The sequence below is a fragment of the Trachypithecus francoisi genome, unplaced genomic scaffold (assembly GCF_009764315.1).
Source record: "Trachypithecus francoisi isolate TF-2019V2 unplaced genomic scaffold, Tfra_2.0 Lachesis_group13, whole genome shotgun sequence".
Lineage (NCBI taxonomy): Eukaryota > Metazoa > Chordata > Mammalia > Primates > Cercopithecidae > Trachypithecus > Trachypithecus francoisi.
Genome location: NW_022681458.1, coordinates 72,046,998 through 72,061,660, shown reverse-complemented (window position 1 = coordinate 72,061,660; position 14,663 = coordinate 72,046,998). Strand labels below are relative to the sequence as shown.

At 41.8% G+C, this 14,663-nt stretch overlaps 1 protein-coding gene across 1 annotated transcript in view; it reads left to right on the top strand.

The window, feature by feature from the left end:
- Positions 1 to 6,024: 6,024 nt before the first annotated feature.
- The window catches only part of LOC117094878 (myosin-IIIb-like), a 38,483-nt gene continuing 29,844 nt past the window's right edge, over positions 6,025 to 14,663 (top strand). Inside the window, exons 1-2 of the mRNA XM_033231171.1 lie at positions 6,025 to 6,209; positions 6,972 to 7,106. Coding sequence (XP_033087062.1) covers positions 6,063 to 6,209; positions 6,972 to 7,106 — 282 coding nt within the window. The 5' untranslated portion in view covers positions 6,025 to 6,062. The remainder of the gene's footprint in view (positions 6,210 to 6,971; positions 7,107 to 14,663) is intronic.

Here is a 14,663-nt window from a genome sequence, read left to right as displayed (position 1 = left end):
TCTCTTGACCCTTTCGCAGGTGGGAACTGGAATGCACCGGCTCTGGGTCCAGCCAGCCACTTTGGCACTGGCAGTGACAAACTTCACTCACTGGAACCCACTGGGCTCAACCCCTCATGGGAAGGAGCATGCAGGCAAGCAGGTGTCTGGGCCAGGGCAAGTTCTTTTGGGCTCCGGCCCCATGGCAGTGTCTAGGGGTGTGTTACAATTAATGCTCTTTTAGCTTTGCTGCCTGTGGACAGCTTAGGTGTTAAAACAGCTCAGTGAAGAGTCAGTGTGACAGCCTTTCTGGGTTCCTGCACCCAGTGCATCCTGAATTCTTGTCCAGAGTCCAGAAAGAATCGGGTCACACAGAAGTTTAGAAAGGGGACGAATGTGGAGAATTTTATTAAGCAGTGGAAGTGGCTCTCAGCAGAAGCAGAGCTGGAAAGGGGATGGAGCAGGAAGAAGGTGATCTTTCCCTGAAGCCCAGCTGCCTGTGGCTGGGCTCCTCTCCAAAGTCATCCCATCTGAAGTTAATCCACATCTATCCGTAGTGTCCAATGTTCAGTTGCTTCTTCTGTCAATGTTCAGCTGCTTCTTTACCAGCGGAGGTCTAGGGTTTATTTGGGCACAGGAAGGAGGGGTGAGGCAGGCCAAAAAGGCAACATTTGGGCAGGAAAACAGGGATAACTGTTCTCATTTAGAGCCCTGGTTTCCAGGCTTGAGGGTGGGGCCTTTGCCCGGGAACCATCCTCTTCTACCCAGTATTTCCCTACCTCCTGTCTGTATCATTATCACAACTAAAACATAGTTAACAATACTTTCTTAATATTAGATAACTAGTCAGTGTTCTAATGATCTCGTAAATGTTACAATTTTTTAGCTTGATGGTGTAAATCCATACTTTATTTCACATTTGATATGTATTTTAAGCTTCTTTTAATCCCAAGGTTACTCTTTTCCATATATTTATTTTTATTTGCAATTTATTTTCTGAGGAAATTGGGTCATTGGTCTTGGAGAGTTCCTTACAGTCTGGTTTTTGCTTATTGACCTCCATGGTGTTTAACATGTTGCCCTGCCCTTTGTTGTTCCTGTAAATTGGCCATCTAGAAGCTTGATCAGATTCAGGTTTAATTTTTTTGGCAAATCTGTTTCTTAGGTGTTCTTGCATGAGGAAGCATAATGTTCGATGTTCTGTCTTTTTTGTGATGCTAGAAATCTAGAGTCCAAAATCTCTATGGTGTAATGTTTGACAAAACTGAACCACAGATTATTTCATGGCTTAAAGTATGTCCTCTGCTGATAATTGAAACCAAACTCCTACGGAAGTCTGTAGACATTCAATCCTGGTAAGATAAAGCAGTGGCTGGGACATCAGTTTACAGCCATATGTGAAACTACTCATTATAGTGTGATGTTTAAATGTGGGCAATTTACCACTCTCTTGGGGTGGGGGTGGGAGTGGATCTGGAGCTCAGCTGTTCTCTGGTGGTGCAAGACCAGCCTTTTTGTTGTTAATCACAAAGAGAGGTCATGTTAAGTGCATTTGTTCTTGTCAAGAGCCATAAAGAGATAGAGCCCCTGCCCTTTAGTTTCCTTCCTAAAAAGAAAGAAGAATAAACACAAGCAAAACACAATTGTTCTTAACTTCCAAGGTACCACAAGGATAAAGTATTGTACTAAACTATCTATTAGGCCAGGTGTGATGGCTCACAGCTGTAATCCCAGCACTTTGGGAGGCCAAAGCGGTAGATTACCTGAGGTCAGGAGTTTGAGACCAGCCTGGCCAACATGGTGAAACCCCATTTCTACTAAAAATACAAAAATTAGCTGGGCGTGGTGGTGCACGCCTGTAGTCCCAGCTACTCGGGAGGCTGAGTTAGAATTGCTGGAACTCAGGAGGCGGAGATTGCACTGAGCCGAGATTGTGCCACTGCACTCCGGCCTGGGCAACAGAGTGAGACTCTGTCTCAAAAAACAAAAAAAGAAAAAAAATCTACCTACCTACCTATCATCTATCTGATAGTGGCCTCAGCAATGAGAAGTTTGGGTATTTCCTAGATATTTGGTGATGTGTGAGCAAAGATAGGCAAATATATTCCTTTAATACCCACATTGCTCTTATTTACTAACCAGGAATATCCTCCTAGGTGACACCTGCTTTGCCCTGCTAATAACTTGGCGTTCCTGGTAGTGGAAGGTTTTGGGTGCCACAGAAATATGGGGAACATCAGAATCTTGCTCTGAGAGAGTAGGCACTTTGATGAGAAATACATTTGTGGCATTGACTTACGAAATATTACAACATGCAACAACAAAGAGTGTTGACCAGATCTATATTTTAGAGCAGCTGCACACACAGACACATCTGGGCCAGTAGGACTTCTGATTGGTTTGCAAACTACGTGAGCCTCCCACACACAGTTGCCCTTACCCACCTCTGCCTAGGTAGACCTAGTCCTCCTATTTGTCTTTCAATGAATGTAGAACCTGTAACCTGAGTTGAGTAACCTGAATTTTCTAGTCTCCTGAGGCTACTGTTTTATTTCATGCCTAAATAAATGCATGAAACCCCCATTTCTGGGGACTGTAAGAAGACCAAGTGCCTCTCTTGGGACTTCTGAGAGTCAGAGTTCTGAAGTTTCCAGGTATTGTCCCTCTCACTCCAAACTGCTGCTAACCCTTTCTCGGGTCAACCCAGACTACTTCCATGAAGCCCCAGCTCTGCCATGCCCCCAACACAGACATAGGCAGAAGTTCAGTCTACCCTCAAGGTTAACACATTGGCCAGGGGTAGCTTTTTGGCTGTCAAAAGGGATGCTACAGCTGCCTCCCAAGACCAGATTATCACCACCTTTACAGGCCTGTATAAGCTGCTACTGTTTGTGATGACTGTTTAATCAATCCTCAGAGAGTTTATAAAGTCAAGTATTGATTTTAAAGACAGAAGCCAGGCAGTGCTGTTATGCAGTGCACCTGCTCTGTTGCACCTTTATTTAACCTTGTCTGTGGATGCCCAGAGAGTATGTGATGGATGTGGTGGCAGAACCTGATTGGTCTGCCTTCTGCTCACCCATCATTGGTGCCCTCTGTAGCTGGATCCTCTGAATGAGTTGTTCTCATTTAGAAGGAGCAGAGATTGCTGTTGAGTAGGTCTGTGGGGCACTTAGCTTCCATGTGTTTGGTTTTCCATCTGTGTCTGTCTGTGCCCTGTCTCCTCTTTTTATAAGGACCAGTTGTATTGGATTAGGGCCTCCCCATATGATCTCATTTTATCTTAATACCTCTCTAAAGGCTCAATCTCCAAATATGGCCACATTCTGAGGTACTAGGGGTTAGAACTTCAACATATGAATTTGGGGAGAGGACATAGTTCAGCCCATAACAGGGGGTGTGAGGTGGGGGTGGGGGTGCTTAATTGATGGTTTTCTTATAATGCTCTGAGGAGGTGCATGTCTTTGGAAGGTCCCAGAAGCTAGGGTGGCAAATTGTCCCAGTTTGCCCTGCTCTGAGAGGTTTAGCAAGGCATGGGACTTTCAGTGCTAAAACAGAAACAGCTTGAGGCAAACCAGGATGGTTGATCACCCTATCGGGCTCCCATGAAGGGCACAGGGCAGGTGCTTCGTTTCCCAGCCTACCTCAGCCAGAACTGCATCACTTCCCTCTGCTTATGTGTCCGCATGCTAATGAGATAAATTTAACAAAAGAGTTTTGATTCAGTGGCCTCCAAGGTCCTCTCCTGCTGCCACATTCTGTGTTTTAATTTCATTTGCACACATTGGAATTCAGTAGCTGGATTCAGACAAATTCAGCCATGTGTCTGAAACTAATAACTGACTGGAGCAAAACTCATTTAGTTCGTGGTTAAAAGTGACATATAACAAAAAGGGTAAGTGTTTGTTAAGCCTTGTCTATTCCGAGGCAGATCTTGGTGCTGTGCTGTTGTGATGACAGATGATACTTGCTGAGCTCTCACTATACTTACTAGATTCTGTTATCCTAATAGCTGCTCTGTGAAGTAGCTAGCAGCTGCCGCCCCATGACACAGGTAAAGAAACTGAGGCTTACAGAGATGAGTAACCAGCCCAAATCTCACACTGGCCAAGGTAGGGCCAGGCTTTTGCAGGCAATTTGACCTGAGCAGTACTGTGTTCTAGTGCTAAGGCCAGGTGCAGGTATCCCTGCTGATGGGGAACAGAGGCCATATTTTAAGTGTAAGGTATTGACATTTAGACTGATGGAGTCTTATTCTGGTGCTTTCCTCTGTCTGGCCTTGACCAGCAAGCACCCCCAGCTGGTCCTACTTTTTTGCTCTTATAAAAGCTAAGCCTGGCACAGTGTTCTCAGGTTGTCAAGAGGTTTTGGGGATCTCACAGTAAAGAACATGGAATCATACCATGACAAACGTTATTCCTTTGCTAATTAATTCTCTTTCAGGTCTTCTGATTACATCAAGGGAAAAGTTTTGGCCAGCATTTAATTCCTCTCCATCACTAAATGATCTCCCTTTTAAGAAAAACAGTAACCTTAGGCTGGAGCCCAGGGGCAGCAGTATTGGGCTGCCCCGATACTGGTTCAAGGCTGGGCTTGAATAATTCTTTAATGTTTTTAATCATCTTTTTGCAGTTAATTTTGATCTATGGTAAATGATACTGGTTTTACATTTAGGATAATACTATAAAGTGCCTTTAAAAGACATTTACTTAATTGAAAAGGAAAGTTATTTAGAAGTATTTTGTAACTAATAGCACAATGATGTACAGATAATGGCAAAGATGTGAAGCATGCGGTGAAAAAGACTGACTTTATAAAACACTGGCTAGGCGGAAAGGTTGCAGTTCCTGAGAATCTTGAAACCAGCACATGAAAGGCAGGAGTTGTTTGACCAGCTGAGGATCCCGCCTTAGCCCATAGTGGGCTTTGCCTGGGCCCTTAAGGTACTGAACTGGTTGTAGGCCCCTTTGTTGTTGTTTTTGTGTTTTGATTGTAATGGTGTTCAGTGTTTTTGAAATGCTCTCATCAGACAAGGTAAAGAAAAAGAGCGAATTTTTGTGCCAGGTCAAAAAGCTTTGCTTTGGGAGAATTCAGTGTAGAAAATAACTCGAATTAGAAGTGCAAATTGGAATGCCCAGCATGAGTCAGAAGCGCTCACCCTGGGTGGACACGAAGCCTCAGTGTGGGGATTGGATATGGTGGCTCTTGTTGTTGGAGCCTGATTGTCCCTCCTCTGGGATTTAGAAGCAGACCAGAGATGGGACCTCGCACCAAGTCTGAGAGCAACCGAACTTGGAGAGGATTTTTCGTGGGATTAGTTTTGGGTGACTTTGCCTGCCAAGCTTGCTGTTGATACTTACTCAGACTCCAAAGATCTGTGTCCTTATTAAATAGAGTACTGCTAAGGCAAAATGAGTTTGCTGCTCCTGGTTAACCCCTCAGTGTGATCCCACACTAGGTATTATTGTATAGATGAGGTCTGAGCATGGCTAATGTTTGTAGGCCCCAAGACCTATGCAGCAATATGTGTTGTACACTGACTGATGCTTGGTACATGCACCAAACCTCCTTCTTAGCAGCCCAGACTTTGTACACAGATGTTGGGGATTAGCTTCCAGTGGCTATCAGGGAGCCCTCATCAAGGTTACCATAACCTGGGGACAAAGGTGTTAGACTTACTGTTTTCAGCCACTTTCCCTGGCAGCAGCCACCATTCAGCAGCCTATCAAGACAACTGTCCAATCATGACCAGAATATCTTCTTTGGCCGTTTTACTCTCTCCTGTGGTGTGTACATAATTTCCAGTTTTAGAATCATGTTTTTAGGATGTTTCAGAACCGTGCTACTCCTCCACTCTATCTTTTACTACCATTTCTTAAGGAGGGTTCAAGTTCTTTTTCAAAAAATTTAACATAGAGGAAGAAAATAAGAAGTCACACTACGTTGCTGGTTAAGAAATACAAATCTTTTTGTTTCAAAAGCTCACTGCCCCCGGTTCTGTGATCTGTTGGATCGGTTGCACATAACAAATTGTTCTCCCTACCAGGAAACATCTGTATGGATTATTTCACTATAATCCTATCATGCTTGGACTTGAATCACTTCCAGATCCCACAGACACCTGGGAAATTATAGAGACCATTGGTAAAGGCACCTATGGCAAGGTCTACAAGGTAACTAACAAGAGAGATGGGAGCCTGGCTGCAGTGAAAATTCTGGATCCAATCAGTGTAAGTAACAGTTGTAAATTATAACCAGAATTTGGTGTTTTATGCACATTAAGTTTTCAACTTCTTTTCTTGATTTTAGGTTTAATTTTCATGAAACCTGGCATGAAATCTCAAAATGAGTCATGATTTTTCAGCTTCTCTGAGTGAAGGGACTCCACTTGGAGTTAAAGCTTCTCTTGACTTTTGTTTCTTGTCCATTTTACTGTTGTTTTGGTTTGGGACCACTGGGATCTTCAAAAGTTATTCTCTTGGAAACAGTAATATGTTTTACTACCTGGTCTTTCTGTAAGTTACAAAGTGACCCAGGCTTGTGAGATTTGATCATGTTAGGCTGACATCTGATTTTAGAGCACCGAGGTTATAATGCTGTATGCTGTTTTGCACAGTGAGGTTTTACATGTCCTATCCTGTGTCAGGTCCCTTCAAGCAACTTCTCCTTAATTGCTTTGAAAATTCAGACTTTTCAATAAAACAGATATTTGTGATAGTATTATTAAAGAAAACAGAATATCACAAACACTATAGATAAAATAATTAGGTAATAATAGAAGGTATAAGTTGTAATAATAGAATGTAATAATGTAATAATAGAAGGTATAGGTTGATATCTGAATGTCCATTGTTAGATATTTTGAAGATATGGTAATGAGATTGAAAATACATAGTAAATATGTTTTACTAAGTACTTGAGCATGATATCATATCTGTACCCTTCTTTACATATTAGATTTAATCCAGCTTGCATTTTTCTACCCTCTTTAGGATATGGATGAAGAAATTGAGGCAGAATACAACATTTTGCAGTTCCTTCCTAATCATCCCAATGTTGTAAAGTTTTATGGGATGTTTTACAAAGCGGATCACTGTGTAGGGGGACAGCTGTGGCTGGTCCTGGAGGTAAGAGGCTCCCATTGGGTAACCAGTGATTTGAACAGAGTGCCAGAGGCCAACAGATGCTTTATTACCTAGAAGGTATTTTAAGGTACACATTTGAGGAGTAGGTCCCTCCTGCATGTCACAGGTACCTCAACAGATGTGACATTCTCCTCCACAGTTCTTACAGGGAGGCCATATGCTAAGGGTATTTTTGTTTCTCTGCTTCAGAGGTTTAATAATCTTTTATTCTAGTAAAGGGTGAATATAGGAATATAATTGAAAAAATTAATTTTCTTCCCTAACATTTAATTGTAAACATGTTTGAATCGATTGCAACTCATTTTTAAAAATTGTTAACCCAAGGTTTACTTGGCTTGCCAAGTTTGGATTTGCCCACTCATGTTCATTAGTCCTCATTTTGGATTGGGTTTCCTGAAAACTGACTCTGAAGATTGTGTATGGAAAGTTTGTTGAAGAGTTCTTACCAGAGATAGACCTAGAAAAAAGTGAGGAAGTTAGGATCAGGGGAGGGAGACACTGAACAGCAATATGTTTATAACAGAGACCTAAGCTGGTCCTCTGGGAAATGGAGAGCTGGGAAGTTTTTGGAATGTTGTGCTGAATTGTATCGCCACATTAGCCAGTCACTGGCTGCATGCCATCCCAGGAAGGAGCGTGACTTTGGCAGAGTCAGTTCTCTGAAGTGGATGCCAACTCGGGTGAGGGGTGCAGCTGAGGACTGGGAGCTGTTGATATTTCTGGCAGCATCCACTGTGAAGAGGGAATCTGAAGGGAACAACACTGTATCCACTATAGCCCTGCATTTTTTTTCTCCAACAAACCTTCCATACACAATTCTCAGGGTCAGTTTTCAGTTATTAATGGGAATGAATGTGTGCATCTGGGTGCAAAAGAGTCAATTCCGAACAAATACAATTCCCTATGAAACTAAAATGACAAGGAAAATAATGATGATATATGAATTAACACATTAGGACAGGTCTATTGCCACATTCTCACTAGGCCTACCCTGTTTTGTTCTGGGCTCTGACCCACTGAACCAGCTCATACCTCCATGCCTGAGGTCACATAGGTGACCCAGCACTGTGTGGACACAAGTGGAAGCCTTAAGAGAGAAGTACCAGGGGAGAAACCAGCCCTCACTTCACTGTCTGATACCTCTAATCCACATGTTTCTGGCTCTGGGAGGGCCTGAGCCTGGGACAATATGTACTGGCTGCCATGGCAACCATGTTTGGGGAATTGATTTGTTATATTCAAATGGGATAATCTGCAGGGAAACTGGTTTGAATTTATTTCTGTCACATCAGTTGCCTTCCTCAGAATATAAAGATATAAGGGATTTTGGTTTTCCAATTATCTTTGTTCCTTTAGTTGACTGGTTAAGTCATATAACACACTTCTTTGGGGTTTTATTAACTCCCCAACCCCCACCCCAACAATATTAGGATTTTATCTTGCCCATGAAGCTCTTTAACAATGCTATTTGGACATGATAAAGTATTGTTCCTGGGGTCTCTGATTATATTTGTCTTCAGCTCTGTAAGATTTCTGTGTTTTAAACCTCATTGTAACTTAGTAATGGAAGTACAGTGACCAAGGAACCTCAGTTTCTGCTCATTTTTAACTCCTGACTAAAAAAGGCTCTGCATCAGACATAGAGAACTGAAACTTTCAGGAATTTTCGAGGGCCTAAAAAGGAGCTTTCTCTCCATGCAACCAGGCCAGGCAGGTGGGCTGCTCATACCTGAGGCCACATGGTGAATGAATGTCCTTCCTGATGAGGAGTGACCCTCAGGCATGGCACCTCAGGTATGGCCAAAGCAGCCAGGAAGGTCACACATGGCCTTGAAAGATGAGAAAGAGCCCAGAACTATGAGCTGAGCCTTGTGCAGGTGCTCCCTTGCCAGCTGTTTCTAGCTTTTTCAGGGTGACCACGATAATGAGGCTGCCCTGAGACACTGAATTATTCATACCTCTGCAATACAGTATGCTGTCATTTATGACTTTTGCTGGTTGTTTCGGTCCATGCCAAAGTGGGTGATATGAGATGCTGGATGTCCTCAGTCTTTTCTGTCCCAGGATGGGCAGTCTAAACCAGGTTGCTAGATGGTCATGTGCATTCAGTGCCTCCAATAGTCTTAGAGAAGCACAGGAATTCCTAGACTCCTAATACCGGCAGAAGCCTCTCTGTTCAGTCTCCTAGCCTTCAGATGAGGGACAGAGGCCCAGAGAGGTGAGTAACATGCCTATGGTCACATAATTGGTTGCGTGGCAGAACTGGAAGGAAAAGCACATTTCAGCACATTTTCTTTCACCATGTGCAGCTGCTCCTGTGATGCTGTCCATTGGCTCATAGAAACACAGATGTGAAGTATCTAGCTGGGATCATAGCACTTCTTGACCACACACACAGAGCTGGATGGCAACGACAGTCCACACAGTACCCTATTTTGTTCCCTCTGCAGCTTTTTAAGGCATGCTTTAGGGGACTCACACAAAAAAATTATGATCTGTTTAATATTGTTCTCCTCATCTTATATATTAAGATTAAATTTATGTTGCCTTTGCTCTTTATTTGCCTGACTCGATGAAAGGACAAGTGAGAAACTATTCCACAGAGCAATTCTAGAGGATAGAAAAACGTTATTAATAATCCCCTTAAATCACCACAACTCTGAAAACAAAAGCAAATAAAAATGTCATTTTCTGAAATTCATTACTAATTGTTAGTAGAAAGCAAACAAAAGCTCTCTTTCATGATAGACACCTACTATATTGGAAAGATATGGAGAGAAAACACGCATACATAATAGTGTTTTAGAAAATCTGTGAATGCATTTTAAGTGAATATTAAATTTTTAAAAATCTATAAGTTTGTCTTTCACCTAAATGATATACATATTAATAAATTACACCTTTAAGAAAAACATGATACTCAGAAAAAATACCTAACATGTGGTAGCTAAGGCATGAACTATATATTCTTTTTCCTTTTAGTGTAAAATCTTTGGCAGGTAGAAGATTTTCCTTTTAGTGTAAAATCTTTGGCAGGTAGATACTTTCAGCATGAATCAAGTGTTCTACTTAAAAGAAATGGTTTGGAGTACTGGTAAATGAGGCTGGAAAGTAAAACAAACAAAAAACTTTGTTCTTTAAACCATGTATGAGAATTAGTTTTACATCTATTTTTTCCCTTCAGAGATCTCAGTGTAAGTTCAGTATCTAATATGTAGAGACAAAGCAAAAATGGGGGAGGGGTCTGAGAGAGGGAGAGAGACAGACAGACAGACAGACCCACTGACTGACCTTTGTCCAGGTTTTGCTTTTATCCAAGGCCTTAGAAAGTATAATCTAGGCCTGAATATCACTGGAAGTGCTATACATCGAACCATTTTCACCTGTTGATACTGTGGCATGAATTAAGTTTATCAGGTTAACAAATCAGGGTCTTAGTCATACTCTGATGGACTCAAACGTAGGACTGGTGGATTTTGATTGGCCAGAAGCGGTTAGAAAGTACTGCAGCATTGAACACTGACTCAGTGGGTTCTAGAGTGAGAGACATTGGAATGCTGGGAGCCAGGATGAAGGCACAGAAAACTTGAGACTGGAGAAGGGAAGGACTTTGAAATGGAACAGCATTGCATCCTACAAACATATTATATGTGTTCAAAACAGAGAGAGTTAAGAGGCTGAGGCGTGGGAGTGCTTCTGCCCACTCTTGGCTCTATTCAATAAGGATGTGCCCCGGAAAGAGAATGAGATGGGAGGTCACTCTCAGGGCCCACTTCCCTCTCGTGGTATGAACATCTCTCCACTCTGATAGAAGCTCGAGGGTTTCAAGTGACATAGTATTCATTGGTCTTGTGGCAAGTCAGTGACTTTAGCTGGCTTTCAGTAAAATAAACATGATTTGTCCAACACAGTAGGAAAAAATGTGCTGTTCTAGAATTACTGAGAGGTGGACAATATCCAACATGATACTTCCTAAGGGATTTTCTACAGTAATTTTGACTATCTTTGACTTTTCCTTTATGCTATCTGTAGAACCTAACACCCTTAAAATACAAAGTCTGCTGAACAAAGGGGCACCCAAAACAAATTCCTCTTAATTCTGCAAACTGACTAGGTCAAAGCAGCATGCTCATACAAAATCTACTTGAACGTTCGAGTCCAGGTCTGGTGATTGTGTTGCATGGGCCGTTCTTTAATAATGTGGAAGAAAGTTGATGGCTCATTGAGCAAGGAACATTTCATTGCTTGAAATTATGACTGTCTTAACAAATGCACATACTGTGATTGAATCAATATACAATGACATTTTGGAAAATAGATGTGGAATGTAAATGATTTTTCTATTTTTCTTGGTTTGGAGCAAAATGCTCATTAAATTCTAGATGCATTCAGCTGCCACATTTCCTGAATGCTGAGGGTGTAGGGAGGAACTGCAGGAATGAAAACACACTTCTGTATTTGAATCTGGTGGCCGACAGAGTGGGTGGGAATAAAGGGCTGATGTGCCAACCCTCAGGGCTGGGGTGGGAGACTTGGTTGCCTTCTTACAATTCTAAAGGGATTATTTTACTTGATGCATTTAAATATAATTATTTGTCATGCTTTTAAAACGTTCAACCCATTTCACTGAACACTTATTCTGATTAGACAGTTGTCAGTGTGCACCTGCTTTCTTTTTTTATATCCAAGTGCCCAGTCTTTTTTCTATAACCCATAGGCTGCCCTTGAAAACCTTGCTGGTGGGCTTATCAACTTCACAGGACAGCTTCCTTTAAAAGTGTCCTGAGCAGTTTAATTATATGTTTCTGTGAGTTCTGGGAAGTCAGACAGCTCTTATACTCTGACATTTAGTGAACAAAAAGCACTGGTTGGGTAAGATTCCTTTGTTGTTTTTAAATCCATAGCTGAGTTTTGATCCTGCTGACAAATAGCCACTCTTAATCCCTTTGTAGGTTCTAGAGTTACAAATAAAGTTTGTAAGTTGGCTACCTATATAAAATATTGCTGAAGAGGCTTTTGTTGCAAAAATGGTCACACTTAAAAGTAGGGCGGGGAGAGAGACCAAAAAGAGGTGTCAGGGGAAAATTCCAGGGTTGCATTTTCTTGGATCATCACCCAGCATTTAATTTAAAATTTCTCTCAGTACAATTTTAATAGCATACTTGCAATGCAAGAAAGCCTGTGCCTCCCTGAGATGTGAGCTAGGGTGGGGAGTGGTCCTGATGAAGGTTCTGTCATGCTTTGAATCCCTATTACTGCCTTTGCTTTAGAGGAGCAAAGACTATTGATATTTTCCTAATTCTCACAGTTTCCCTAGACTCTGTCTCTTCCTCATCTTTCACATGTGGCTGGTCAGAAATTCCTGTCATTTCTATCTCAAAAAAGTCTTCCAAATCTCTCCCTTCCTTTTATCTTCATGACTTTTTGACCCCGCCTCCCTTGATTACCTCAACATCTTCTAATGGATACTCCAGTTCCTAGTGTTGTCTTCTGTCCATCCTCCAATCTGCTGACCAAGTCATTTTTCTAGAATGGCAATCTGAACATTGAGACCTCCTGCCTAAAATCTGTTAATAGTTTCCTTTTTGTCTAGTGATATATCATGGTATTATATACATAGAATATTATATGGGTAGTATATGGGTATATATGATATGGGTAGTATATGAGTATATATTATATGAGTAGTATATGTAGTATATTACAATAAAGCTCATACTCCTTAGCAGGGCATACCTGTCATTCCCTGTCATTGGCCTTCTTTCTCCATCTCCCTGCCCCAGGATTCTGGCACCCTTTGTCCCAACGGTAGTAGAGTATTTAGAACTCATCATACACATGCACACTCACATGCACACTCCCCCTCATTCTTTCATGTCCCCTACATTTGCACAAGATGTCTCTGTGTTCCTTTTCACAGCATCTTCTTTCCCTTGTCCACCTGCCCAAAATCCATTTGTCCTTCAAGCGCATTGTAAATGTTACATCCTCTGGAAAGTTTTCCTAGACTGTCTTTGCCCTCCCTCTTTGCCCTCCCTCAGCAGAGTTCACTCTTCCTTCTTTGGTGCCACCACACTACCTTAGGCACAGCCCTGCTTCCACATTCCACACTGTAATTACTCATACGTCCATTACTGGGCAGTGACCTCTTTGAGGCTAGAGATTGTGTCATATTCATGATTGAGTAATAGGTAATAAACTGGACAATCACAAACTATTGAGAACAAAGAGGTGACTTTCTTCTCACTAACTGAACTAAACTGGGTTCTTGAGCCTCCAGCCTGACTAAAGGAGGCAACTGATTCTAACCCATTTTGTTAAACTTAAGTCCACTTGAGTGACTTCTTTGTGGAGTGGCATATTCCAGTGTTTATATCCAATTTTCACTGTCCAGTTCAAGGCTTAGTCGTTTGGGTAAGTACTCAGTTTTTTAGGGCTTCTTCTCTCCCTCTTTCCTCTTCCTTTTCCCTGGGTGGCATCTGGATCTGGGTACAAGTACATGCTTACATGATGCCATGGTAGTGAGGGCAGAGGCCTCTGAACTGTATGGTAACCACGAAGTTCTTGTGATAATAAAACTGTATTTTCTCCCTTTGGTATCTTTGATGTTCCTGGTCCCTGACACTCCCTCCTGTCATGAGGTCCTCACATTCCTTGTCCTTCTTATTTAAACTCTAACCTTATCCCTGTCCCCAAATAGAGCATGAAGTTCTGAGTGTCTTACAAGTTGTGAGCAGACTGTAGAAAACTGTTATTATAATCTCAAGCGTGGTCTGCCTCACTATGCCGTACTTTCATTTCACTTGACATGGACACCCCTTGTTGTCAAGAGGTCTCCTCTTAGATTTCCAAATGGGAAGAGGATCATAAGAAACTGATGTTTCTATTATCATTACCCCGTTACACAGACAGCCCCTCCCAGAGGGAGCATCCTCATTCTAATCTTGTCGTCTTAATCTCCTCTAACTCCATAAGGACTCCTCTTTTTTTTTTGTCAGGTGAGAACTTCCCTTATGTCAAGTCCTGGGTTCTTCTCTGGTCATCAGTGGACTCTGTGGTCAATTATCCAATTTTTGTTTCTTGATATGTAGAGCATATTTTGGGGAATTGTGAAAACATTATTTTGTCTCTCTCAACAGCCTAGGTTTTAAGACTGTTCTATGAATTATGGCACCGAAAACGCATTCAGTGCTCGAGGGTATTAGAGTGAATACTGAATGTTATTTGTCCTTTCAGAGTCATGTGAGCCACAGTTAGAATCAAAAGAATATAGAATCCTTTGGAAGACATTATGCTGGCACTGAACGTTTGGGCCACTGTCAGAGCCATGGGTGTTGAGTTGCAAGTTAAACCTGAAATTGGCAGACAGTGGATTTCAGGGCCACTTAATATAGTCCCAAACTCAAGGAATCATCATAGCCTTCAATGCGTTTCACTGCTTTTAGGGTCCCTTCTAAGTCATTCTAAGTCATTCCTGAGACAGTAATTTTTTGCTAGTTTTAAGGATTCCTTAATTCTGTATAATTTTTAGTCACATAC